This window comes from Strix uralensis, chromosome 21 (genome assembly GCF_047716275.1).
Source record: "Strix uralensis isolate ZFMK-TIS-50842 chromosome 21, bStrUra1, whole genome shotgun sequence".
Taxonomy (NCBI): Eukaryota; Metazoa; Chordata; class Aves; order Strigiformes; family Strigidae; genus Strix; species Strix uralensis.
This window is the reverse complement of record NC_133992.1, coordinates 7,266,909-7,294,052: the sequence shown is the minus strand read 5'-3', so window position 1 is coordinate 7,294,052 and position 27,144 is coordinate 7,266,909. Positions and strand designations below refer to the sequence as shown.

The 27,144-nt window shown below is 41.3% G+C and overlaps 1 protein-coding gene across 38 annotated transcripts in view; it reads left to right on the top strand.

The window, feature by feature from the left end:
• Positions 1–687: 687 nt before the first annotated feature.
• Positions 688–27,144, top strand: part of FNBP1 (formin binding protein 1) — a 107,351-nt gene continuing 80,894 nt past the window's right edge. For 37 of the 38 annotated variants that reach the window (XM_074890809.1, XM_074890842.1, XM_074890841.1 and 34 more), the window contains exon 1: positions 5,306–5,575. In XM_074890809.1, the coding sequence (XP_074746910.1) occupies positions 5,552–5,575 (24 nt within the window). In that variant the 5' untranslated portion in view covers positions 5,306–5,551. Of the gene's footprint in view, positions 732–5,305; positions 5,576–27,144 lie in introns of those variants that run through there. The other variant, XM_074890832.1, reaches the window with a different exon arrangement.

Here is a 27,144-nt window from a genome sequence, read left to right as displayed (position 1 = left end):
AAAGGGAACCCCCTGACCCTTCCCCAGACCGGCCTCTGTACTTAGCCAGGCCCTGGTTTGGGGTGAGGTGACACGGAGCTGCTCTGCCCGCAGAAAAAGGCCAGAGCTCTTCCTGCCTCAGCCCTCAGCCACACAGCACAGTTCGTAGGGAGGTTTCGGGTTGGTGCTTCCAGCTCAGCCGTGGATCAGCCAGCAGGTTTCAGCTTCTTCTTGGGAGTTATGGTGAGAGCAGATGTCTGAGTATGAAGTAGCCCAAACTGCTGAAAAACTGCCTCTCTGTCTAAAGCAGGGTTTAGAGTATTAATTTTAAGTATCACCAAAGAAATATGTAACAAACCAAAGGGCTTTCTGCTTTCTTACTGAATTATTTTTGCAGCTATTGAACTATTTGAAACTGGTAGCTGTAGTCCCACTTAAAAGTGAAATGATAAGCAGATTGGGCTTGGCTTCCATGACTTCTTTGTTGCTCAAAGTGAGAGTAAGACAAGAAGCAAAATGAGCATGAATAGTGGCAATTAAAATGGCTTTTAGACCGACACATTGCTAAAAAAATAATTGAAAGACTATGCAAAGGGAAGCCATCAATGTATATGAATGTTAATTCTTCAGTGAGGAGTCCTGCGCTGTCAGCTCTTGGCACTCAAACATTCTGATCTTCCCTTTCAGTGTATGGAGTAACAGCTGTGCAAGTTTCTTCACCTAGAGCCAGATAAACAACTGGATTTGACCAGGTGAGTAGTAAAATGCAAGTGAGGGTGAAAAGGCAGAGAAAAATCAATAGTCTTGACCTTTATATTAACAAGATTATGTAGAATGCCCCGTCTTCGTACAGAGGTGATTCAGATGTTACTGTACGTTTCTTCTTACAATTTAATTTCCCTCTTTTTCTTTTATATTCTTAGGTAATAAAATAAACACAATAATCTCGCCATCAGCCAAAGAAACCTGGACTGGTATCAGAAAATATCTGGAAGCATGAAAAAAAATCAGTCTGTTTTTCTAGTAGGGTTCATTCTCTGGGCAGTAACTTGTACATGCCGCTAGATGTCCTGTCAGCATCAGGCCTTGTAGTGCCCGTAGCTACACCCCACAGTGTGTAAGAAGCCTGCATCACTACAATCAGATAATTTATTCTGAAAAGATAACTCTGGTCCAGAAATTTTCTTGGAATTAGTATTTTTTTTATGTTGTAATTATTATAATTTCTGTCATGGACCACCTGGGACACCTAGAGACTTTTGACTCCTGAGAAATAGCTGCTTGAAACCACAGCTGCAGCACAGGCTTTCATGCCTTGCTCCACTACTGAGTATCAGGCACACTTTAACTATGTGACCTCCGTGGTCAAATAGCTCGAGGCTTTCCCCTCCAATTCTGGGGAGTGGTTCAGCTGAAGAGCCTCTCTTAGTCTGAAGATGTTTCCTAATAGCAATCAGGGATTTCTATGCCACAAACTAGAAACTGACTGAATATTTTTTTTCCGTGTAACTCTCTACCAACTATTAGGATATTGTAGTAACTCTTAAGTTTCCCACTTACCTAGACTAAATAATATCAAAGTTAGAATTTATAACATGTTTACTTTGGCTATGCATTTTTCTAAGAACGTGTATGTTAAAAGATGTCTATACTTAAATTTACATTCCTATCAATATGCAAACTGGCTGCTGTCTGTAGTGAATATGCTAGAACAGCAACTCTCATCATTACGTTGATATGTTTTACTGTAGCTTCCAGACAAGATTCGCTTTTCTCTAAATGTGCTGTTCCTAGCAAGTACAGTTATTATCAGCTGTGGTTAACCATATTTAGCCTGGATATCTCTTTCCTTTATTCCTTCCTTGTACCCAAACACCTAGTTAGAACTCCTCACAGATTTTTCTTCCGTGTTTTTTTTGAAGTGTATCATGGGCAACTATTGAGATTAGATGGAAAGTATCAGCAGTGTCAGAAAAATCTTAGCATAGGGAGAGCCTACAGATACAGAGCAAGGCAGATATCCACTGGTGAAGTGTCCATTTGTTAACATACTCCATGAGCTGAGGTACAGGCATGCTGAGGAGTAGCAAGGGCTGGCTTTTCCCTGAGGGATGCAGAGCTGAGAGATAAGCAGGATAACATGGACAGCAGAGCAGAAGCCTCACCATTAACAGTCCAGTCCCACGCTCCCTGAGTGAGACAAGCAGAGCAGGCCCAGGAGTGGCAGCTAGGAGCAGCCAAGAGTCTGTGTCATCAGATGAGCTTGTAGCAATGAGACAGGGGCAAGGGTGAGTTGAGAAATCAACTTAGGTGATGGTAACCAAGGTCAGACACAGTCGAGCAATGGATGGACAGGTCCACAGGGATGGGCCTGGCTCCATATCAACGGGGTTTCTAGCTAGGCATAGCTACAGCTAAGCCAGAGACCAATACCCTTACAACACTACTCCAACAGACTGAATACTCAGGCCAAAGCTTAAATGGGGCCCCTCGACTCCATGGGTAGACGGGGTGGGAAGCCACAGGTGAGGCTGGTCAGGGCCATTAAGGTTTATCAGGTTTTAATCAGGCCTTAATTAGACCCCTCTGGGCCCTGATAGGGCATTTGAAGAGAACCAAGGGCCCTTGCTGTGTGTCTGAATGATCTGTGTAGTGTTGTAATAGCAGAGAGGAAACAGCTGTGATGGCCTTAGGGAAAGGTGTGTCCTCTTGCTTTCCTGGTGCTGTTTTAGTCCCAGTGTATGAGAGGTTAGAAGCAGTATCTATGTTCCTTGTCTTGGATGTGGATGATCTGGGTAGAATTATAAAAATAAAAGGGAAGCAGCTGCAAGGGTGATAAATCCAGGGGGGAAAGGTGGGTCCTCTTCCTCTTGTATGCTGGAAGCCAGAAATGCTTGTATGTGTTCTGAAAGTTGTGATTTTCCTTGCTTTGCCTGAATAAACAAGCCTAGAGAAAAGGGTTTAGATTGAAATGTAGTTTATTTTTCTTCTTTAGATACCTTCTGAATCATTCAGCAGCTAATCTGGCTGTTTTCACATGGGATTGGGGTCTCCTAAACAAAGTCCTAGCCTTCTTAAAAGCGAATTGCTTCTACTTGGGTTTAGGATCTATCTCTGGGAGTGCTCTGCATCATAACAACGGGAGAGGAAAACACAGAGAATTTACAGGAATAGGCCCAAATCTAGATAACAGCTCTGCATGGTTTTGTTCTCAGTGTGGCTAAAGAAAAACTCCCATCAGCTTCTGTGTTGTTCAGATTTGGATTGTACAAATTAAGTAATGAAGTGATAGATAAAATAATTTCTAAGCAGCGTTTAGAATTATTCTTTTGAGGCTGGGACCGACTGAGCTTTCCAGCATCATGCTTCAGTATAAATGGCTCTTAATGAGCCATTGTTAATTACATTAGTAATTAGGGAACAACCAAGCTGCAGGCCCTGCTGTTTTGGGCATTGTACAACTGAAAGCAATAACGTCAAAGCAGTCCCTGTCTTAAAGAGTTTCAGGCTAAATAATAAAGGCAATCAAAAATAGGAAAAAGTCCCCTTCCAGAAATATCTGGAATTAATTTTGTGTAGTGTTTGCCTTGAACATCTGTCCACACGAATTTTAATACCTTTTCATAGGTTTTGGCATGGTTGATTCTAATGTACTATCATAATACAAAACTTGCATTTCTGGCCTTTATCTTTCTGTAACTGGTTAAGCATTTCTGTCTTTCAGTGTGGACAGGTTTCCCTGCCCGTGCTGGTGTAACAGGTTTGCCTTGTTCCCCTCCCAGCTCTTTGTGCAAAAGGAAATTCCACAGCAAATTTACCTCAGATGATACTAGTGCTGCTTTCTGTTTGGTCTCTGTACATTTTTTTTAACTCAAGTATTTATGGATTAAACTCTCAAAAAGTCGTGATGCAACCACGTTGTCTGGTTTTGCAATGTGTTCTGGGTGGACAGAGGTCAATGACGGTGGGCTTTGGTGTCCCTTCTCTGAGAGTCGGTGGAAGTACAAACCCTTGGAAGATTGTGGTTGTGCTTTAGGCAGCATGGCAGGCTCAGATATTTAAATACATTGGCAGGAGCAGGAAGAAGTACTCTGTAAAATGAGTTGAACAGTGTGTTTCTTAGTTGTTACAAAGTCCTTAAAAGTAATAACTTTTGTTCATCATTAAAAGTGTGGCCTGTTCTCTGTCTCTCTTCAAAGACAGCTGTGTGAGGAGCAGCGTTCCACTCTTAGGTTCAAATCAATTGAACTAGGATAAAAATAAATGCCATTCAGTTATTAACATAACACTTCATTGTTGTTCTAAATGTTGGATTGCTTAATAAGTTATTCTTGTCCTTTCTCATGTATGTTAATAGCCAAGCATCGGTGAAAGAAGTGCATTAATCTAAAGGAGATAACGCTTGTAGCAGCTGATCAATTTTTATCTTCTGACATCAAAGGGATCCCCACCCTCTATAAGCAGATACCTTTTCCTCAGGTGAATAAATGTGCTTCCCTTTTTCTTCCCCCATGTAAACCTTTCACCAACAGTTGCAGGGATAAATACAAAATATCACTCCAAAGCTCTTTTTACGTTTCTTGTAGCTGAAAAGCAGAAATGTAAAGTCAGATTGCACAGCTCAAATAAACGCTGTTGTAGAGGAAGACAAGCACAAAATAAATCTTATTTCTCTCTGGCAAGGAAATGAGCCATTTTCTGCAAGGCCTGCATAATTGCTACAATAACCCACATTTATGCAAAAGCAGATAATTTGGTTATTCTTCTGCTTGCTCGTTGAGCGTGACAGATGGTGGTATTAATACTCCTGGATTTGGGTAGTTTTTTGGGTGTGTGTACATCTATATATATTTGGGTAGCTGAGTTTGAAGAAGTCAGCCCTTGCAGTCAGCTTTAAGGGTGTGGGTGTCCTTTTTCTCTAGGGCGGTTGCCCCCCTTCCAAATGCTCGAAATCGGAACATTTGCTTTAAAAAAACCCAAAGAACTGCCTCACCTCGCTCGGGGAGAGGGCGGTAAGAGATGGGGAAGGGACACCTGAGGGCGGGGGGGGGGGGGGGATCACGGCCAGCGCTGCCCTCCGGGCGGGGAGCGCCCTCCTCGCCCTGCCGGGTGCTCGCAACGGCCTGGGGGCCGCCTGCCGCGCCGCTTTGCCTGCGGGGACCCCCGGGGGTGTTGGGGGGGGCCGGGGTCGGTGCCAGCAGGGACCGTGTCCGCGCTGTCCGGCGGCGGCGGCTGCGCCTGCGCGGTGCCGGCCCCCCCCCGCCCCGCGCCGCGCCTGCGCAGTGCGCCGGAGCTGTCACTCGCCCCCCCCCCCCCCCCCCCGGCTCCGCCACCGCCTCCCCGCGCGGCGCCGCTCGGGCCATTTTGCGGCGCGATGAGGCGGGAGCGGCGGTGAGCAGCGCTCGGCCCCGTCCCGCTCCTCTCCGCACCGCTTGCCCCCGCCTCGCCCCGCCGGGGCCCGGCCCTCCGCGTGCGGAGAGCGAAGGGGAAGGAAGCCCAGCTAGGGGACAGAGAGACCCCGAGCGCCCCCCGCCCGCCCCTCAGCGCCGGCCCTCGGCGGCGCGGCGGAGCCATGAGCTGGGGCACGGAGCTGTGGGTGAGTGAGGCGGGGGGGGGGGGCGAGGGAGGCAGCGGGGCCGCCGTTGCGGCGGTTACCGCGGGGCGCCGCGCCCGCCCCGTGTCATAACGGTCCGTGCGCAGGGGCCGGGGCTCCGCTGTGCGGGGCACGGCGGGGGAGCTCTGGCCGCGGGCTGCTCTCTCCGGGGGGTCTCCCCCCGCCTCCTTCTCCAAACTTTTACATGTAGCCCGCAGGGAAATCCCAGGGGAGACTTAACAGTTTTATTTATTTTCTTCAGTAAAATGGAAAAAAAAAACCAAAAAAACCCGCTCAAGAGCACAAAAAGCGACGGCGGTTCTAGAGCGGAGGGAGGTTTTCAGGCAAAGACTGGGGTGGGTGTTTGTGTGGCTTCTGCAGGAGGCTGGGGGAGAGGCTCCGAGGTGGATTTATATACAAGGGGTCCAATTTCAGGAGAGGGAGCTGCAGGGAAGAAAAGCCAGATGATAAAATTTCCTTTCGCTGCTGCGAAGGGGTTTCTTTCCACGCTTGTTTTGAAGGACGGAGGTTTTTATTAGAAGAGTTTTCTGTTCGTGAATAAGTACGTTGTAATGGTGAGGAGGGTTTCAATGTATAAAGCCTCCTTGATTGTTTTTGAAGTGAACCTGGAAAGTATAAATGCATTTGGTTTACGGTGGAACATTACTGGAAAATATCAAACTGCTAAAAGGAAGGAGAAGTGGGTAATAGCGATTTGAAATGGTCCCTTGCTCATCTGGGAAAATAAGGGTAGGCAGATAAAAGAAGTCTTGAAAGGCAGAAGAGATATACATATTCAGTCACAAAGAGGACATGATGCAGCCATGTTTGCAGCGTGATGGTGGAGCATGGAGCAAAACCTGTTATTGAGGGCTTGTAGGAGTGGACAGGAGACGGTGCAAGCGGTTGGTAATTTAATGGTGGGACATGAAACATCTTTGGACAAATCTGTGCTCGGGAGGGGGGGGAAGAGGAAAACGGAAATAGTGTTTTGAATGGAGAAGTCAAGAATGAGTGGCAGAGGGTCATCGGGATTGCAAAACACTGCAGGTTTTCGCTCCTGTATTCATTGGGTTGTGGCTAGTAACCAGCGCGAGTAAACGTATCTAAGCTTTTCAACTGTCTCTGTATCGAATTAGTTATTTTAGAGGTGCTAATTGTCCTTTCTGGATGCAATGCTGGCCTGTTCTGGCAGACAGTTAAGTAAGCATCCCATTTTGCTGTGACATTGTAGTCGCGTTATAGCTAGATCTGGTTAGAACTAGACAGTAAATTAGGGAGCAAATGCTTACTGAGAGGTTATTATGGTATGTTTGTATATTCCAGAGAAAGAAAGGTGATACATACTGATGAAATATTGTAGTGATGCTGTATTGATTCATCAATATATAAACAGCTCTGCTGCATGGGACTGTTTCTGGGAAAATCTGCAGTTGCCTTCTTTTTCTGCATCTTGGATGCTTTGGGGGGAGATGAAATAGTTTGAGTGGAGTTAAAGTAAGTTAAGACACAGGAAAATTCTGAATTCTCGAGATGGACTTAGTTATTTTTGCATTCTTAAAAGTGTGCAAGTGATACTGAGATGATTCTGGACAAGAACAGTAGTAGCAGAGTAGTGCTTATAAATAGTTATTTCTGTTCTGTGTAATTTTGCAGGTGTTGTGCAGTCACATATTTGTCTTCTGTAACAGTTACGAACTGCTTTTGTAACATTTTTTTTTTCCCCCTGACAATTTTGTTGGTGAAATTATTGGGTTCAGCAGGATCAAAGTATTATTTTTCATGTCTTCAATGTAGTAACTCTGAGAAGTGTGGCAGGTTACCAAGGAAAAGGGTTGGACCAACAGATTAAATGATTCTAGATACAAAATTGGTAGGAGTTGCTTTATTTTAAATTGGGCAGAGCTTTGGAAATGCATTGGTTTCTAGTGCTCTGGGTATTTAGGCCAAAACACTGATTTATCTCTCCATGTTCTCCCTTTCACTGGGAAAGGAAGCTACACAAACAACCTGTATTTAATATATGCTACCTCCTTTTGTTGATCATAGCATGCTTTTTGTTTAAACAAAATTAAACTTCAATTTACCTTAGAACTTTGTTTTTTAGTAGTAAGGGAATGGGTATTTAGGAACAGGTGTTGTAAGCAATAAATGCTTGTTTTTTGATGTGACTTGTGTGTGATTGGATGCAACCATTTGATGGACTGAAAAGTTGAGGCAAGTGTTTTCAACTGTAGTTTGGAAATTTGAAATTGCTAGAAAGATACGGTGTTGTTTGATCAGGCTTGACTTGCACCCTGCACCTCTGATGTGCTGATCTACCAGACTGAATGCGTGTTCGTGATTCACCCCTTTAAATGTAGCAAAGGAGAAGTAAAATCGAGCTTGTTCTTTAGAGCATGTAGAATATTAATGTGCATCGATATATGTAGAATTTCTGTTCATTCCTGAAAAAAAAAAAAAGCCGCTTGCAGAAAGCTTTATACTTCAGAAGCAATAAAATCCCTTCAGCAACATGTAAGTTATTCCCAAGACAGACTTTAGCGTTGTGCTGTGATGTGAGTGTATTCTGTGCAAATCCTATTGCGAAGTTGCTGTTGATATTTCACTGGATTCTAGACTTTTGAGTTTAATCTTAAGATCGGCCCTGTGAGTGTGAATGGATCCATAACCAGCAGAATTATTAGGGGTACTAATGCAGCATTTCTATCATGTATGAGGCTAAATGGTTGGGATAATGAGATCATTTGGGGCCTCTAAGCAATCCAGCGTTACAGAGGAAAACCTGAAGGTCTCCTGTAACCATCTGCGAGTTCCCTGTGTGTAAGCACGCTGTACAGGGCAGCGGCTGCTCTGCGGTTTGTCAGTCTACCCAACCCCAGCAGAGGTCTTTCTGCTCATTATACTTGAAACATTCAGGAGCTGGAGGAAGAAGCAGTGGCTGAAGGATAAAGTAGAATCATAGGACCAAACTGTTTTGGTTTTCACCCCAGTTTAAGAGTGGTATTAAGAGCTAGCAGGTAGGAGGGTGTAAGAGATACTTATTTCATGCCCAATTCTTGAAATTGGCAATGTTTTCTAAATACTTGGCATTGTTCTAAATACAATGTAAGTGGCGAGGAAAGATTATGTGTACTGGTGTACAGACCCAGCTTGTACTTTCAGTCAACTACAATTTGGGTACAATAGGCTGTAAAAGTATACTCAGATCTCTTTCACTCTTCTCCTCTCTTGTGTAATGGAGAAGAACATAGAGCATGGCAGATAGAGCTATTCTGGAGGGTGCTTTAGTGAGTAAAATGTTAGTGTGTGCTACTCTTCCCACCAATGTCCTTTTGTGTGGTATGAAGCCCTTGAAGCAAGTGGTAGGAATTACATAGCAAACAGAGTTAAAACTGACTTTTGGTTCTTGTCTTTTGAGTGGAAAAGGCTGCGGCTGCATGGTTGGTGTATTGAAGGGAATTAAGTTTCTTGGTAATGAGTTTTGGTACAGTATGTAGTTTGGGGGAGCTACGTATAAATTTGTGGTTAAGTGGTCCAGGAAAAACTGTCTCTTCAGAACACTGTCACCACATGGCAAGTGCAAGTGGTACAGCGATTAAATGTGGGAAGATTCATCTTTTTGTTATGACTGTTTCGGAGGTGCAGACACAGTGGGTTTGTTGTTGTATTTTTTCCACATTCAATGTAAAAAATTTTAAAAAAGACTGGGGAGGAAGGTGGTTTAACCAAATTTTTCTTTGACCTTTGTGAAAAGCTGGATGTCTGCTAACAGCTGTCACTGTCCTTTTAGCCTGTGAGAAGGTCAATATTCTGTATTTCCAAAGAACTTAATTTGCCATCCTTACGCAAGGGCTCTGTTGGCCAACGCCTCATGTGACTGATACTTTGGGGACAGCGCCTTTTGTAGTGTGTTCCAGTATGCTTTAGTATGAAAAAATACCATTTGTGTTATATTTGCCATATAAAGTTAATTCCACTTGTAAATGCGAATTGTCTCTAAACCTGTTATGATTTAGAAAATTACTATTTTCAGTAATAGTAATTTCTTGTTTCACAGTATTAAAGCAGGTGGGATTCTTGTAGACCATGTTATCTTAACTACATCCTCATTGTCAGAGGATGAAACATAGGTGCAACTCAGAACAGGAAAGCTCCCCTTGCTGTCTGTAACTAATAAATAATTTCCTCCTTCGGTACTTAGGTCTATCTCATCAGCAGAATTTGTGTTTAAACAGCTGTAATCCTGCGTTTCTTAAATTTGTTTGGCTGCAGGATTGTTCTTCAAGAGTATGCATAATGTATGGGTGTTGCATATAGTGGTGACTCACATTTGGAAACCCTCTGGAGTACCTAGGTGCTTTTGACCTTGGTGGCATTACATAGTGGTGTTATCTGGGCACAGTAGTCAAATGTGATCTTAAATGAGGGCTCTGTTCTTGTCAGCTTGTTCCCTGTCAGAGGATCTGCAGAGCTGAATCTAGGTTTGATATATTGATTCTTTTCTTAAGCCAACATCTAGTTTGAGTGTATGCACCACTATAGTTGAGCACAATAGAAATCTGTGTGTCATCCCACCCATCCCATTTTCACACCTCCTACCCCCTGACAATTCTTTGGTTTTGGGTGTTAACTGTTACTCTCCAAGACTGTAAAGAAAGGAGCTGGTTTCTGATGGGACAAGGACACAGATAAGTATTTAGTCTTGCATGCTAAATCACAAGTTAACTCTGATTATGAGTTAGAGTTTCCATTATATAAGGCAATGGGCCTGGCCTTCAAAGGTGGGTGGATGAATTGTTTGCAGCTTAGAAAATCTTTTGTAGTGATGGCAAATGCTCTTCTGAAAAGTGTGTTTTATTGTAAATTGGCTGTGAATTGTTGAAACCTACTTGGCATCATTCAGACAACTCTGAGAGGCAGAGCTGTGTATCTCTGAGCCCTGCCTCTTTGTATTTAGTAGAATCTTGGTTTCTATTTAGTAGCATGTTACAACTTCTGTATATTTCCGAAAGGTTGGAATTTCACGCACAAAAATACACTCCCAGAGTAAGGCAGCCTAAAAGCAAATACAGTGAGAGATTGGGGGGGGGGGAAGCTAAGGTGAGGGAATAAAGGCATCATATTTATAATTTTGGCTTGGTTGTTCTAAGGCTCTTAGTAAAAGTTGTATACAGAGTGCTGGAGATGGGCACTTCAAAGCAAAATACGCTTTTCATTAGTTAATTATTCTGCATAATTATTTGGACAGTTTTGAGGTAGCAAAATTGTCTGACGTTAATATCTTCTCCTTATTTCAGAGTGGATCTCTTGCTGTTTTAAGTGGTCAGCCTGTATATGCAGATTACTGAGTGAGAAATTGTTTATAGAAGTTGAATCATTACACAGTATCTTAATTCTGCAGCGCACACCTCTGTGCATTCGCCCATCCCATGATGGTGGTTCAGGCTGCTGCAGCCTGTAAGGATGTTACGTTTTAAAATTGATGCTATCGTAGTCCTTTTCATTAGTTGGAAAGTAGCTGGTTTTTAAACCTTCAGATGTGCTGTGTGGGAACTCCTCTGCTGCTCCCAGGAGCTGGTTGGTAGGAGAATGGGGTTATGTGCGAGGTCCCTGCGTACACTCCTTGGTACTTCCAGGCACTCCTCTTCCAGGAGTAGAAAGACTCCCGTTCTAGTTTCTGAAGGAGTTGCTGGGTATTCAGTGTATGAATGTCTGAGTAATTTTGTTTACAATTCTGCTTTGCTTTACTAAAGAGATTTTCTGTAACATTGTCACCGACCCATTCTTGTATTTCCTACCTATTCATTAAAGAATGGGGGATTTACGATCTTTCAGTGTGAGTCAAGACTGCAGAAAATCTTTTTTTCCCTTTCAGTCGCAGACTCTCCCCATTTGTATTGTGGCTGCTCAGGATCCCCCGCTTTCTTGAACCATATGGGAAGGCAGTCAAACAGGAGACTCTGTTTTGCTGGACTCTTTGCAGCTCATTAGTGTTACTCATGTTGTGAAACATTCTTTTAAAGCGGAATTTCAAAAGCCATATTCCACATGAAGAGTAGGAGCCACAACTGCACTGTAACTTAATAAGATGCTTTACGTTATTGCCTTTGTTGATTGCTGGAAAGGTAACCTGCTAATGAATTTTTGAAATTCACTTTCATCCTGTTTGAAATAATGCTTCTGAGATCGGTTATGCATTGAATCCAATCCAGCTGTCAAAACCCAGTGCTCTGTTGAGTTTCCTTAGTGTTCATATAAATGTTTTAAAATAACTTCCCCCTTCAGTATAATCGTGTGCTTTTCAGATGAAACTTGTCTTCTTCCTTCCACCCCTAGAAACTCTGCTTTTCTGTTTCACTTTTTTAAAACAGTTGGTGAGAGGAAAAAACAGTTGTCTCTTGGCATAGTGCAGTCTGTCCTTTTCAAACAATGGCTTTGGCTCCAAAATACAAAATAGGAAAAAGTAGTATGTGTGTTGTATGCACACATGTACATACAGCATATGGTGGTTTTAGTTCTCAAGCAGGTCTGGTAGGGGTGATTTGGATCCCTTTGGAATTTTTACATGATTGCCTTGCCTCTGTGTTGGCTGAATTTACTTTATTAAGCTGGTACATAATTTCTTTTAGCTCAGTTTATTAAGGATGGCTTGTTGGAATTATTAAATAAAATATTTCTTTTTGCATCTAAAAATGGAAAAAATGCAGGTGGGGTTTCTAGATTTCTTACAGCACAGAACAGTGCAGTTAAAGTGCAAGAATGAAATGTTGATTGCCCAGTGTTCATTGCTGATCACTGAAGCAGACATGCATGCTGTAAAGCACGTAAAGAAGCAGTTCTGCTGCAATGTTGTCCTTCATTTATTTGGGGAAGAGTCAACCTAATTGGAAGAACAACCAAAAGAAAACAGCAATCCCCCAGACACCCTCAGAAACCCAGTAAAGCAATAAAACTTGAAACTGAGTCTCTCGGGAATTAATGCCTGCTTTAGAAAGATGGTCCCCAACGAGCTGCCAAGTCATCCAGATAGTCCCTAATCCTGAAGAAATTCTTCTTGTTGTAGCTGAAATAACATGGGTTTCTTATCTTAAATGTGTCACTTGACTGTCTCTTGCTCAGTATTTTTCAAGTGCTTCTGCTTGGTACCTAAAAGATCCTTGATTTCTACTATTTTAGTGAGGCTGGTATCAGTGCTTCTGGTAGCGTTTGTGTACCTGAAGGGGAAGGGTAGTTTATAGTGTTTAGATTTACTTCTCTGTGAACAGCAAGTACAATTTATCTCGTAAGTTATTCATTGTATAGTTCAAAAATTTTACTTTTATTGAACTGAGTCTGTGGATATGCAGATAAAGTAGTATTACCAATGTGACAGCAGAATGGTCATCCTGCAGAGATACTGAGAATACCGCTTTTGACTAACTGGACTCCTGGAATCAGTTCAGTTCAGCTCCGATTAACTCTGAGAAATTGCTTATTGAGTGCCTTGGACAGTTTTCTCTGTTTCAGCCTATACTGTAGACTGAGTTGGTATCTCTTATTATGAAGATTATTTAACACTTTCTGTTGAAGTTATTTGCTGCCGCTTGATTTTTTTTTTTTTTTTCCCCAAGTGAGTGTGCTCACACTGCAGTTTTGTTTTTTTCCATGCCTGTCTCACATTTTTTTGTATTTCAGATTAGGCAGGATTATTCAGTTGTTACCAGGGCTGGCGTCTTGCACATACTAAACACGATGCCCCTTCAGTTTTGGAAGGCTGTAGTGCTGCCATTCATTGGAGCAAGGTTTTGAAATTTGGCAGACAATAGCTGTTGAACAGGGATATGCCTTCTGCTGTTCTTGAGAAAATCTGCCCAAATTAGGCAAACTTGTAAGTTTTTGGAAAAATACCACTTTGGAAGTACTCAGTGAAGATATTAGTGCTGAAGTCTTCAGAAGTTCCAATGTGTGCTGAGTACGTTTTGGCCTTGGAGGGGTTTTTGTGGGGCAAGATGATGCAGTCACCCACAGAATAATTGAATGTGCTTCAGTCGGGTCCTTGCAAAAGTGCAGCCAGACTTTCCGTGTCACAGCTGCTCAAGGCCAGGGTGGAGTCAGGCAGCCGCTTCTGCTCTCGGACTCCTTTGTAGGCACCCAGCGGTGCGGAGGAAGAAGCCGGCTGGAAGACAGTCCTGCACAAGTGGGGTCTGGACTGGATTAAGGAAGAATAGTGTGGGTCAGGGAGTTGGCAGAAAGTGGACTTAGAGCTAGGAGGGAGAGGGGATGAAAAGCATGGTTGCACCAAGTCATGCTAAAGGTCCATCTGAGCACTTACACTTCCTTGATGGTAGCAAACTGGTTCTTCTCTTGTTATTACTCACCCGAGAGTGAGGAATGGGGGAAGAGAGGCTGTGGTTAGAGAGGAACTAGCTGATTCAAGAGACCAAACGTGGTGGGGAAGAAGGAGTAGAGATCAGAGTAGGATCCAGTTACAGAAACTAGGACCTGTTCATGTGATTGGAGTGCCAAGAATTATGGCAATGGGGTCATTGGAGGAGAGACAACTCAGATTGGCAGTTCTGATAGCGAACTTGGGGAGAAGGAGACTGCGGGACTAACTGCGAAAAGGAAACGGTGAAAATGAGCTCAGGAGGAGAAAGGGAGTTTCAACAAAAAAAGCAAGGAACCAGCTTGGATAAAGAGCATGGGGGAAGAGCAGGGTTGGACTCTGGGTAGGATAGGTGGGACTGTGACTTGTGGTCAGACAGGATGTGCAATGGGATTAGTGCATTAGGAATGGCAAGTCAAGAGTTTGATGGGATCGGGAGAAAGTATAGTGGGTGCACAAGGGGAAGGAAGAAGCATGGAGCAAAGGACGAGGATTAGATAAGTGAAACAGAAAAGCAGTGAAGGGACCTAGCAGTCCTCTTTTGCATGCTTGGCTTTGTAGCATTGCTATTTTTATGTGGCTTTTTCCATGTAATATTTAAGTAGAGTTGATTTACTGGTTTGAATGTATGTATGTTGTTTTTGTGGTTGCATTTTGCATCTTTACTCACTGTGGAAGAATATTTGACCACATCCCCAAATGACAGCTTTATCCAGAAGTGTGTGCACTGCTGTTTTTCATCCACTCGTTCTGTGGAGAAAGCCTTGAGGAGTTGTTTAGCAAATAGGTTTAAAATGCTTTTAGATAATATTTTTCACTCTGCATGATGCTTTTTCTTATGCAGAGGTACATGCTTTAACACTACTATCTTGTATTTACAAAAGGAAAAAAATTACTGGCACGCAGTAGTGAGTGAATGGGAAGTGTGTTTTCTCAAACAAAAGTTAAATGGGGAAGGGAAATATTTCTTGCCCTCTTGAGGGCTGTTGATCTGTCAAATGTGGGTCTTACAGGAGTGGCATTCATTAAGAATGTGTAACTAAGGTTTTGCTGTAGTAGAAGAAAAACGCAGTGGATGAACCGGGAGAGCTGTGATAGAGAACTAAATAAATATTGTTCACCTATCCTGCCCCTCTCTCCCAACTCTAATTGTCCAGGATACTTTTGCTCGTGTGCTGTCACTGGAAAAGCCTAAAAATAAAAGGATGAGAGGAAAGGGTTGTATGTGCTGGTCAAGAACCTTTATTTCCTTACAACTCTTTGGAGTTGTGAAACATCTGTGTTTCACAGAGGATGCTTTCTGACATAGGTTCATAACTTAGCATGGAAAAGCTGAAAAACTGTGTAGCATGGCTTTACTTCCGTTTTTGGTCTGTAAAAAACCAAAGCAAGCATTTCAGTACCGTACATGTTGTGTGGTAGCCACTTTGTTACTTTGCTCAAAGGCACTGTCATCAGCTGACCAGAGAGGCTACAATCTCCTGAAGGACAGACAGCCTACCCGCAGTGATCAAGGCATTTGATGCTTAAAGATTATTGTTACATGCTTTACCTGAAAACCGACATTGTAACCTAGGCAAATGCACAGCCTATCCTTTAGGTAATGAGAATGCGTATCACATGACATGTGTGACTCGGTTCCTATTTACATCAGTGCCCTGGGGATTTACAGCCTTATTTTTGGAATGGAGGGGGGGGGGGTAGCTAGGTTCCAACTCTATTTATAAAGGCAAAGTAATGTTCCTCTGGCTGTGTGGCTACATCCAGTCTTCTGACATGCAGCAAAGTAGCCCAGGAAACAACCCTGGGAGGGTAGAAGCGTGCATCCCTTCCTGGTAAAGCACAGTGTGAACTGTGAGCACCTCTACACCTCCTCTTCTGGATCACTGTGGGCTGTTTTTGCATTGTGGTTTTTGCTCTGATTCTTACCTGCATCATCCTTATACTTGTATTATGTATAAAATTGTTGAAAGCTCCTTTTCCAGAGGTTCAGTATGATTCACATGAAGCAATCTTGAAATGGGAAAGCTGTAATCGTTGAAGATGACAATTTTTGCAAGAAATGTGCTGTTGTGAAACACATGCACCTAATTTAGGCATCTTTGGAGACTGGTTCTGCATACTTGTTGACGCTCTTCAAAAATACTTAGTCTTGAACAGAAAGCTTGTGTACCATAGTGCCAGCATTTCGTGTTTGTGGGAGTGCATTGAATCGTTCCAGCTAACAAAAGCCTTAGCCGAGCTAAACAGTACAAATATAAATATTTCACTTGGTTACCAGCAGTTGAGTTGAAGTACTTGATGGTTAGGAACAACATCACAAAGTTAGTGTAGTCCATACAAAGATCAGAAGGTCTTTCCTTTCATGTGATATGTGTGGTTTTCATGCATATGAGTATAACAATTTGTATTGACTGGAATGATGAATCTGTTGTTGGCTTGGTATAGTTATCTTTTGTGGTTTGCCTGGGGATTAATCTCTGGGAACAAAGAAAATCTGGAATGTTGACAGAGTAGTAAAAATCTAGAATTCATACTTTAAGACTTGAACAAGTAAACAGGTGTCAAAATAGTGGAAATTCAGAACTTATTTTATAATTAGAATGCAAGAATTAAATGCTTTTTTCTTCATGATACATTGACGCATGCAGTGTTTGGAAGTTGCTGGTCAGTGGAGCAATATTGATTTCCCTCTGGGGACAAAGCATTCATCTAACCTTCCCAGCAGGGGGTGAGATTGATTCCTTAATCAGAATAGCAACAATCCATCCTGAAGCTTCCTCAAGGTATTAGGGCTAAATTAAACAGTCTGGGACTAATGTGTAAGCCCTAATGCAGTTCAGGAGGCTTTCTTGGATAGGGAGAATTTTGAAAATAATGGGAAGATGAACCCAAAACTGAAAGAAAAAAAGCTGCAGGCACAAATCACCCTTAAAAAGGGAGCCTATAATACATCTTTTTTGTGTGGTACAGTGCTTAATGCTTAGATTCTCTTAGGGAAGGAAAGAAAAAATGCATGGACCATATAGCTCTATTCATGGCATTGCATTTATAACTTGTTTTCTCTCCTTTATGTATGTGTTCCATAGCCGTTCCAAAAATAGATATGGTCACAAATATTAAATTGGTAGAATTAAGCATCTTAAAGCCAGGAAATACACCATTTTTTAACAGTCACTACTGAGGAAATGTTGGTTCCTATGCATACTGTATTATGTGTTAATTTTGCAAAATTTTAAGATTCTGTTTACTTGTGTGTATTTACAGGGTCTACAATTACACATTAGTTTCTTGAGGATAAAAATGTGGCTGCATTCAGCTTTTCTGGAAATCCTTTCATTAACTTGGACAAGGAATGAAACATTGACTGAGCTTTAGTCTGTATATCAAGTGCTTGTAAGCAAGAACTAACTATGATGCGTCAGTAACCTTGTTGGATACGCTTACTGATGGTTACGGTTGTCACTCACAGGAGTACTAAACAAACACAAAAACGGTGGCGTAGACCACATAAGGTTTGTTCAGTCTTGCTCTTAGTTCTTAGCTACTTTGTCTTGTTCCCCCTCAGCCTGCACACTGAGTCAGGTAAACAGGAATCTTCCTCTTACAGAACACTGGGGTCCTTCCCATAAGAGGACAAATCTATCCAGAAGGCTTGAGGACTTTATAAAAGCTGGAATGTTTTAGGGTGACTCGTCGTAACAATGTCTGTGAATGTCCCTTGTAGAAGTTGGCAGATGCTCTTGTTTTAAAGACCTCTGGCTTCAGAGACGCTTTGCCAGAGTATCCTACTCCGTAACATAAACTTCCTTGCTCCTACTGGTTCATGGCCCACCAGTCTGTGTTAACAGCCAAAACTCCATTATATGGGGAGATGGGTTTAAACTTTAGGGTTTGTGAAAAATGAAGTCTTTGCTTTCACTTTTTTGGCTGAGGACAGTAGCAGTTTCAGTCAACCTTTGGATCAGACTTAGCTTCCAAAAACTATTTTTAAGTGGAAGTTATTGTCATTATGACAACTGAAGAGCACTGAATGACCTCGTTGCCCTTGCTGTGGGAGGGGATGTTCTTGTCAAATTATGAGAAATTACTTTTCTTTCCCTCATCCTCTGTGTACATGGGGAAGCACACATTTGTTTTCCTCTTTCCCCTCCTCTATATCAGTCTGGTTCAGAGGCCAAGCTTGCTTTCCCTGCTTGGCAGATAAAGCATCTAGTAGATTCAAGTCAATATCCTTTTTCATATTTTTTTAGATGATTCAACTGCTCATCAAGCAAATGGTCTATCCCTGTGTTATAAAATAGTTGGGGAGTCATGGGATGTTCAGGGAGCTGTGCCCAGAAGCTCCAGTTGCTGTATAAAGATCAGTAGCTCAGATCCATCCAAGTCGAAGGTTGGACAGGAGGTTCCTGTTTGTTCTTATTCAAAGGCATTTCTTTTGTGTTTGAGTGCTCTTTAATCCAGCAGACAAAACTGCAGCAATGTAATGGATGAAAGCTGAAGTAAGCAGAGCATAGGTACGAGGAAGAGTGAAAGGGGAAGGGGAGGAAGGCCGGCACGTTGTTATTTAATAGCAGGAGTTAATACAGATTGCCAAGGGACTGGTAGACTTTCTGTCAGAAGGAGCAGCTGTGTATTGAGATTAGAGTCTCTAGGTGCACTTGGGGATCCTTGGTCGTGTGGGATTGCTGCAGCAGTCACCCTCTAGCTGTGTGCTTTTCCTCTCGCAAGGTTTACAAAGATCCGAGCTCCTGTTTGTCAGTCCTGCAGAGCAGTTTAATCTATGTGACTGCTCTGGATTGCTTGTGATGATCTTGCTGGATGCTTATGATAATGATTTATTTATTTTGGGTATGGAGGATGCTCTTATTTCTTGAAATTGCTTTCTGGGTAAGCATTTCTGAGCATGAGTATTTTGAAGATTTGCGTTTGGATTTTTTGGTCTCTTTTTCTAAGGCAGTTCAGTTCGCCTAAGAATTGTATTTAAGTCCAGATTTTGAAGATTATATTTACCCTATATTTTGCATTCACATTAAAAAGAAAATAGAACAAGGAGTATTTTTTCCATCTTCCCGTCCCAAGGTAAAATGTTAATTACTGTTGTATAAACGAGATGGTGTATGGTAGCTTAACAGCTGTGTTTCAAAATACTCGATTTAAAGTGTAAATCATGTGATTTTCTTCAGCCTAGGCAGAAAAGTACAATGGAATAGGAATTATAAAGATGCAAGAAAGCAAAGATATGAAGTTTATATAACTTCAGGGATTTTTATCTGTAGTGAAATTGATTATTTTTGCTTAAAGTACAGCTTTTTAATTAGAGGATAAACTCATGAGATTTATTTTTACCTTGCCCCCACTGTAACTTCCAATATGAAGTCCTTATGACAAGCTTCATCTTGCAAAGCTCTTCCACTGCTGTAAAATGTTGCTTAGACTACTTATCCTTATTAGTGTATCAGTTATTTTAGAAATGGCTTGTATTTTGTACCATTGTTCAACTAATTCACATTTTGTAAGACTGAATTTTATTCTTCAGCCCTTACCCTTATAAGTAATTTCAGTTATTTCAGTGCAAATAAGAACTGAAGCCCTGGACTTTCTGTCTATGCATCCATTGTGTCTGTCTGCATTATAGGTATTTGGCTTTTTTTTTTGAGGTTAATAAGAAATTTAGATCATTGTGCTTAATTTAGTAATGCTGACTCTGCAAATGTCTTGTCACTCAGTTTGCATCAATGTCTGTGCAAAGAACCTTCGGTCTCATTTCAGGCACGTGTTTTTCTAAAACATTTGTGTCTCTAGCATCCCAACTAAGAAATTCTTCTCCAATACATGCAGGTGCCTTGCACTTCAGTCTTCAGCTCTGGTAAAGTAAATTTTCTCTTTTCTGATGTTGTCCAGCAGGACAAGTTGTTTTAATATCCCATTATCTTCTTCTGTCCCCCCATGTGTCTTACTTTCCATGAGTAGATTATTTATACTGAAAGACACTGTTCTTTGTTTGTCTCTTGCCTTACCCATAAGATTAACTCATATCACCATGTACTTTAGAATTTGCAACATACGTTTCCAAAAATGTTGACAAAAGTGTAGTGTGATAACCCCTTGCAGGCCTGAGTGCCAAGTCAGGAAGTGTCATGTTTAATGAAGGAAGGTGTCTTAGATCAATTGAATACACCAAGTGTCGTAGAAAATAGCAAATAACTTACTCTGAGTATAAGACACTAGAGCACTGGAAGGAGACTTGCTGATAGTGACTTGGTAATTTAATAAAATGGCAAGAGTTTTGGGACCAAAAAAAAAGTGTTTTGAGGTGGGAAGTTTTCCCAGGTTATACTTGCTTTGATGAACTGTAATATCCAAAGCCAAACATCTCTTCCACAAAAAATATGAACTTTGCCTTTAATATCTTCAGCTTTGAAAGTAAATGCTCTAATACTGCCTCATTCCAGTAATAAATAAATTAGAAGTGCATCTAGCAAGGCTTTTGAGGAGTGCCTCAGTGTAATTTATAGGATGTCAACCCTTGCAGCGCATAGACAGATGCTGTTTTAATAAGTGCATTGCTTAAAGTTTTGTGCTGTCCCAGAAGTCCCACTTTTTAATTTTATGAACCTAGGGGTTGTTGTCATAGCAGCTGTTGCTGGAGATCCCATCCCCATCGGGCTAGGTAGGCGTTGTGTAATCCAGGCATTGATGGGCCCCGTCTTGCAAATTGTGTAATGCGAATCAAAGACAAGCAAGATTGGAAGGATGGGGCACATGTCACTCAGGGATGTGAAAACTGTACACAGGTCTCAAACCTCCCCTATCTCATGACTCTTCCGGCCTGGGGAAAAAGATAGTAATTTCTCTTGCACCCATGTTTGTTATGAAAGTTTCTGTGTTGTGAAATTGTTATCTACCGAATAGTTACTGTAATCTGAGACAAAGTTAAAAAGCAACATAAAGGGTATCTATTTTATTGCATCTTCTTACATTGAAAAATCAATATAGCATGCTGATAGATACCCAAAATAAATTCTCTATACTAGAATTGCAGTGTTCACTGGATGCTATAAGAAGTCAGACAGCCACATTTCAAGGGATTATTTTTCCAATATATGTATTAATTCCCTTTAAATAGTCACGCAAAGAATGAAATGCAACATCATCGATATTTAATGGCATCTGCTTAAAACACTCCCGGTCTAGACTTTTGAAGTTGCGTGGGGGTGATATTCACACATCCCTGATAAAGAGAGGATGGAATGTGTGTGTGTCTATTTTCTTTTCATTTAAGGAGTTAATTATTTACTCGTTAAAGATGTAATTGTGAGATGCCTTACATGGCCCTGCTCAAAAATAATGGGTCGTAGGCTTCATCTCTCTTTGTAGACCCTTGCACTGTGAATACCCATTTGGATGTTACCACGAAGAGAGTTTCTGTTGCCCCAGTGGGATGAGCTGGTCTCCACCTCTCAGCAGGTAGACTCCTCCAGTTGAAGCAAGTGTGCAGAACTAATACTGAAAGTGGGCTGCAATTTTTCTCTTGCGTCAGGAAAGAGTGAGCTCAAGTGGCCGACATCTCATTCTGCACATCACATTGTTTCCTGTTCTGCTGCGGAACAGCACAGCTACAAGCTGACCTAAATTTGTGGTTCTCTTGCGAGACGCCAGTCTACTTTTGAGCTCTTTGCAGTACTTTTATACTCTTAACTGGCTGTATTCATTGCTATTGCTACGTTATCAGCTGCTTATTTTGGATGACAGGCTTATGGAGAAGTGAATTTGTAACAGATTTTCATACAATTTGTGGGCACTGTTTATTCCAAATAGACCTGTAGAGTCGGGGAATCCATTATTTTCTGGAAGCAAAGCAACATTTGCTAGATTTCCTCCCACAATAGTGGTAGAAAAGCGCAGCACTGTGCTTGCCATCCTCTTTTGATACTTCATAGTTTGTTATTGCTGTGATAGGAAAACACAAGTAGCACTTTATAATGTAAGCATTCCCTGTGTTTGTTTTTTTTTTTTGTTGTGGTAGCCTTTGACTTGATCTTCCAAGAACGTGAGAAGAGTGGAAATCGGGATCGTGTAGCTGTGTAGTTTTATTCACAAAATTTCACCGCATGTGCTCTGTGCACAGCACACTTGTCTGTAACATAGTCTTAGGAAAGGGATTAGTTAAGAAATATTCCTGTAAAACACACTGTGCTGTAATACTGACTCAAAACTTGACCAGCTGCTCTCCATTACTTCTATTATGAACATTTTAATAACATTGAACCATAGTTTGTGTTAGTCCTTTAACTAATAATGGCATGATTTATGTGGTGTGGTGGTCTTGGTTTTGTTCGTCTTCAAGACAGAATGCTTTTTATTGCTGTCCCAGTAATGAGTCCAAAGTACAGCAAGCAGCTTTACGCTTGGAAAAACTGTGGCACCCTTTCAGAAAATATCTTTGGCACCTCAGATTTTTTTCAGCCTGCTAACACATTCAGAACACAAGACAAGCAGCTTAAGATCTGAATGAGATTGTTCACCAAATGAGTCCGTGCAGCATATTAATTTGCTAGCACTTCTAAATGCCTGCAGTGTTACAAGAGCCTGCAATGTCACTAAAATACCAGGAGCTTTGTTGGCTCTAAACTCCTTAAAAGAGAGTTTTAAATTCTTGTCTGCTTGCCGTAGCCTTACCAGCTTTATAAAGAATTTTGAGGTCTGTCTCTGAAAAATGTTGTGTGTCCTGGCCTTAGCAAAGTTAGTAAGAATCTTTCTCTGGTAGTATTAATTGTCTTGGAGTTTCATTGTCCTCTAGGTTTTACTATGTAGCTCATTATTATATGAGGCTCCTATTAGTGCTTTTATCTAGATGCCAATGGATACATTTATTGCATGTTTTGGTATGCGTTTAATCTCAATGAGCAGTCTAGGAGTTATGTTGAAAAAATAGTTGCCTTTACAGTTAAGTAAATGTGGCTTTAATGAGGCTGGATGCAGTCAACCTGATTTTTTCATGTGTGTTCCATCTTAGATTCATAAGTTGGTACTTAAATGCAAGAGTAGAACTGATATGACATCAAACCATTTTTCTTTGTGTAATAAACCAACATCCTCTTCCCCCCAATACAGTAGTCTGTCTGGCACTTCTTGGGGAAGAGGGATATGAATGGAGTTTTAAAACTACAGACTGGTATGACTATGTGTGGCTTTTAATCTTAGCTCCGATAAGCACTGTTTTAAGTTAGGTAGTGCTTTTCTTCAGAACTGTTTAAAAACTAGATTAATAGAAGAATGTTTACTGATGTAATTCCTATTAGAGTTGTGAAGATTCACTCTTATTCAAGCATTGTGAAGGCTTAAAATCTATATCATGGGGCCATCATCATTGTTATAGCACGAGTTATAAAATACTCATGTGTTTTTTGGAACCCAAGGACATAAGACTGTTGTTGCAAGAAAACAGAATTACCTCTTTTGCTCAGCTAGACTCACCTATCCAGTTTATGAGCACAATATCCTTGCGGAGGGAAGCAGTCCTTACTTAAAGGATCAAAGGATGTTGCTTCTCTTGCTCAGGATGGTGAAACATTATTTATTCCTCATGCTTAGGTTTCCAAGTCATATTGGTCAAAAGCGAGTGTAATTGTTGATTTATTTCCATAAAATGTTCTGACTATTTTATTTTGAGAGGCCGGAGGCTTTGTAGGGAGCCAGGCTTAGAAGGTTTGTACAGTCAGTACATGCCCTACTTTCTAGAAACTATAATGTTAGGTTATCTTGGTTGACACGGTATGGTTAGCACACTGAACTTGAGCTTTGTTGGCTGGGGCTCAGAGTGTGGCCTTGCTACAGCATCTTTGTGGGACAGTCAGCAAACCACTGTGTCTGGCTCGCTGTGCTGTGGTTCCCCACTTGTCTCTGATTTCTCTGTGAACTGGTACCTATTTCAGATTTGTCGGGTACATAGGCAGCACTTAGCACAACGGGGCTGCTGTTAGAGCTGGAGGATCTTTGCTGCTGCTACAACTTGCTTCAAATGCTCTCCAGTCAGGTGGTTGGGCACTTAAAATTTATGGGTAGTAGAGATAATTGTGTTATAAAACTTAAGTTCTGTGTGTTCATGAATGTCATGTCTACAGGGTCAGAAACACTGATTTCCTCCCATTTTACAATGCTTAGTGACACATGATCTCTATTCTTCTTGTATGAATGTATGTTTAGTGTTACGGAGTTAAATTTACCTCTTTCTTTTTAGATGCTTGTAATTGTCTTGTGTTCTGTGGAGAATCTTAAGTATCCTTGAGTGAGTAGCTTGGATGGCTCCAGCACAGTTGTGTGAGAGTTGTGCTTGGCTGTGTGTGCTGCTCCATTGACTCTGCGAACCTGAAATGCGTGTGGGAGAACTTTCTCTTGTATTCTAGCATGTAATTTAATTGATGTTTGTTTGGTAATTTGCCTCAGATTAAATTATTCGTTGTCACTGCTGAACAAATGCTTTGTGTGCTTTTGATGGGTCAGCATTTTGCACAATATTTCCCCTTCTTTATTCCACCTACTTTAATGCATTCATTTATTTTTGCTGCGATCTTACTACTGAGAACTGAGAGAGGCTTCTGTTGGGAGGAGGGGGGAGACCCAGTGGAGTTTCAGAGAGGCTTTATACAGTGATTATTTGATGAAGGGAAATGCGATTACTTTTCCTCAGATTTAAACTTTGATTTAACACAAGCTCACACTATAATTAATGGGAGTTGTTACCTGAGGATAAACTTTATAGACATGAAATAGAACTGAGCATGTGAGAACATGAGTATATGCTCTCTCCCTCCAAGGGAAAAGAAACAAGTTTCGGAGAATCCTTGATGCACAGGTGGATGTTTCAGATCGTGAGCAAGCTGTGTCAGTGATACAGTTGCCACAATATTTTGGTTTGACCATAATTTAGTTTGTTAATCGTAGATTAGTTTTGTGCCATACAGGTGATCTCATCTTTTGCATGATGAGAAGGGGCATGGCAAGATTCAGCTTAAAGTTTGAGCATTTTATGCAAGTGGGGTCAGTCTGAAACAAGGTTGTCAAAATTGAGACAAATGGCCTGACTCTACCAAGTAGGACAGTGTGTGCAAAGGGGTTAGTGTTAGCCCATTTTCTGAAGCGTTTATCAGCTGAGAAGTGGAGATGAGAAAGGTAATAAGACAATATTTAACAGGCTGTTAGCTGAGTGTCTTGGTTTCCATTTTCATAGCTCTAGGAAAAGTTGGGTCTTATTGTAGTAAAAAAAGCAGTGTGACAAACCACAATAGATGGATTTAAGGAATAGTGTCTCTTCAGCTTTTCTTCAGCTCTTTGCTTATTTACTATTTCTGGCCTAGTTCCAGAACTAATCTATTTTTTTTTCCAGCGTTGCTTGACTCCACAGAGTGGAGTGTATGAGTGGATAATACTGAATTATGAAATGCACTTCAAACAGAGTTTGTTAACCACTTTTGCAGTGATCAACTTTGTGTTTAAAATTTAAGTTGACTTTATGCCTACGTTTGCAGACATTTAAAATGCTACGTACTCAGAACCACAGTGTTGTTCTATTTATTGCATTAGATTTCCTGAATTGTATAAATCTCTGAGAAGTCTCCTGTTTCTGAAACATAACTATTTCTTGGATCAGAGCAGAAGCACTAAATCTAATTTCTGGGTTAAAAATGGAATGCAATGGCAGGTAGAAATACTTAAGGCATAGCAGTAATCTTATTTGGCCCTGAGTGTGAAGTGGCCCTTGAAAAATCTAGGACTGTATTTGTAGTGTCATGGTATTTAAGATATTAAATGGTTTTTGAACCCCAACTGCAAAGGAGTACTTTAGTCTTTTTCAGCTGTTAGTTTCATTTAATTTGGAAAAGAGGAGGGAACAGTCAATTTACAGATTTTCACTTTTTGTTTGAACTTTAGGGCAGGGCTTTGGACATGCTTGGGGGGTGGCTATTTTTTGACCCTAGGTATTGCTGTTGCTCCAGTGATTCTAGGAGGCAGCTTCCAGCTAAGCAGAATTACAGTGACTTTTACAGCATTTTCCTTTTCCAAGTGTGTGCATGAACATCCCATAAGGACACCATGCCTGCAGTGGAGTTTGGTAGTCAACTCTCAGTGCTTCACAGCCAGAGGAGGGGGCGAAAATGAGTCAGAGGAGGAAGGGCTGTTCTCTTCTGTTTAATAAATACATACATCTTTGCATTAGCATCTATGTAGAAAGGAGATTTGCACACATGCTCAATTCTACATCTGATGTATTTAATGGAGGTTAGAAGATCAGAAGTTTTGCTATTGAGAATACCAGGCATACCTGGCGAGGCCTTTTTTAATGTAGCCCATATGGGCTACATAGAGGGGGAATCAAGGACTCTTATTTTGTAAGTTTTGTAAAGTTTACCAATGTTGCTGACTTTTTTTTTAAAGTGGTTATATAAAAATAATCAAATCCACCCCCCACCCCCCCCAAACCAAACCAAACCAATCACTCACCCAAATATTACTCCCCCAAAGAATTCAACAGAATAGGATTGAAATTCAGGAGTTCCTAAACTCCAGCTGTGTGCTTAGAGCAGTATCGTATTGGAAAGGTTTGATATTAACAACAAAATCATGCACTTCGAGGATGCGTAGGACTGCTTGGATATTCTACATGATGAATCCAGTATGGTGTTGGCTTACAAAGAAGTTGGACAAAAAGCTAGTTTCCCCAAAATACATTCCCACAGACTACTACAGTTTGAAGTATTGTTCTTGTGGCTAAGATTCTACTATTGTAATCGGTATGGTTTTGGATAAGAGGGCAGAATTGCCTTTTTGTGTGTGTCTTCTTTTAAATGGATCAGCAGGCTTGTTTGTTTTTCTATTGTAGTTATCCATGCAATAAGCAGGAACATTGTATGGTTCATTTTTAATAATTAGTACACAGCTGCCCAAAGGGGAAACTGTGTGGGCAAGAGATCTTGTTGATCTTTGTTTAAACAGCTGGTATTATTAGGAGAGAGCATTGCAGAGTGGAAAAAAAAGAGGATGAAAATCAGTCAACAGTTAATCCAAAGATGTCAACGGGCACCAAAAGATTTACTGGGAATTAGTTCTAGAATTGCATTTGTTCAAATTATTTCAGAGTAAAAGAATGGGTGTGTATTAAATCAGGGAAGTGGGATGGTGCTGGGGAACAGTGAAAAGTTGC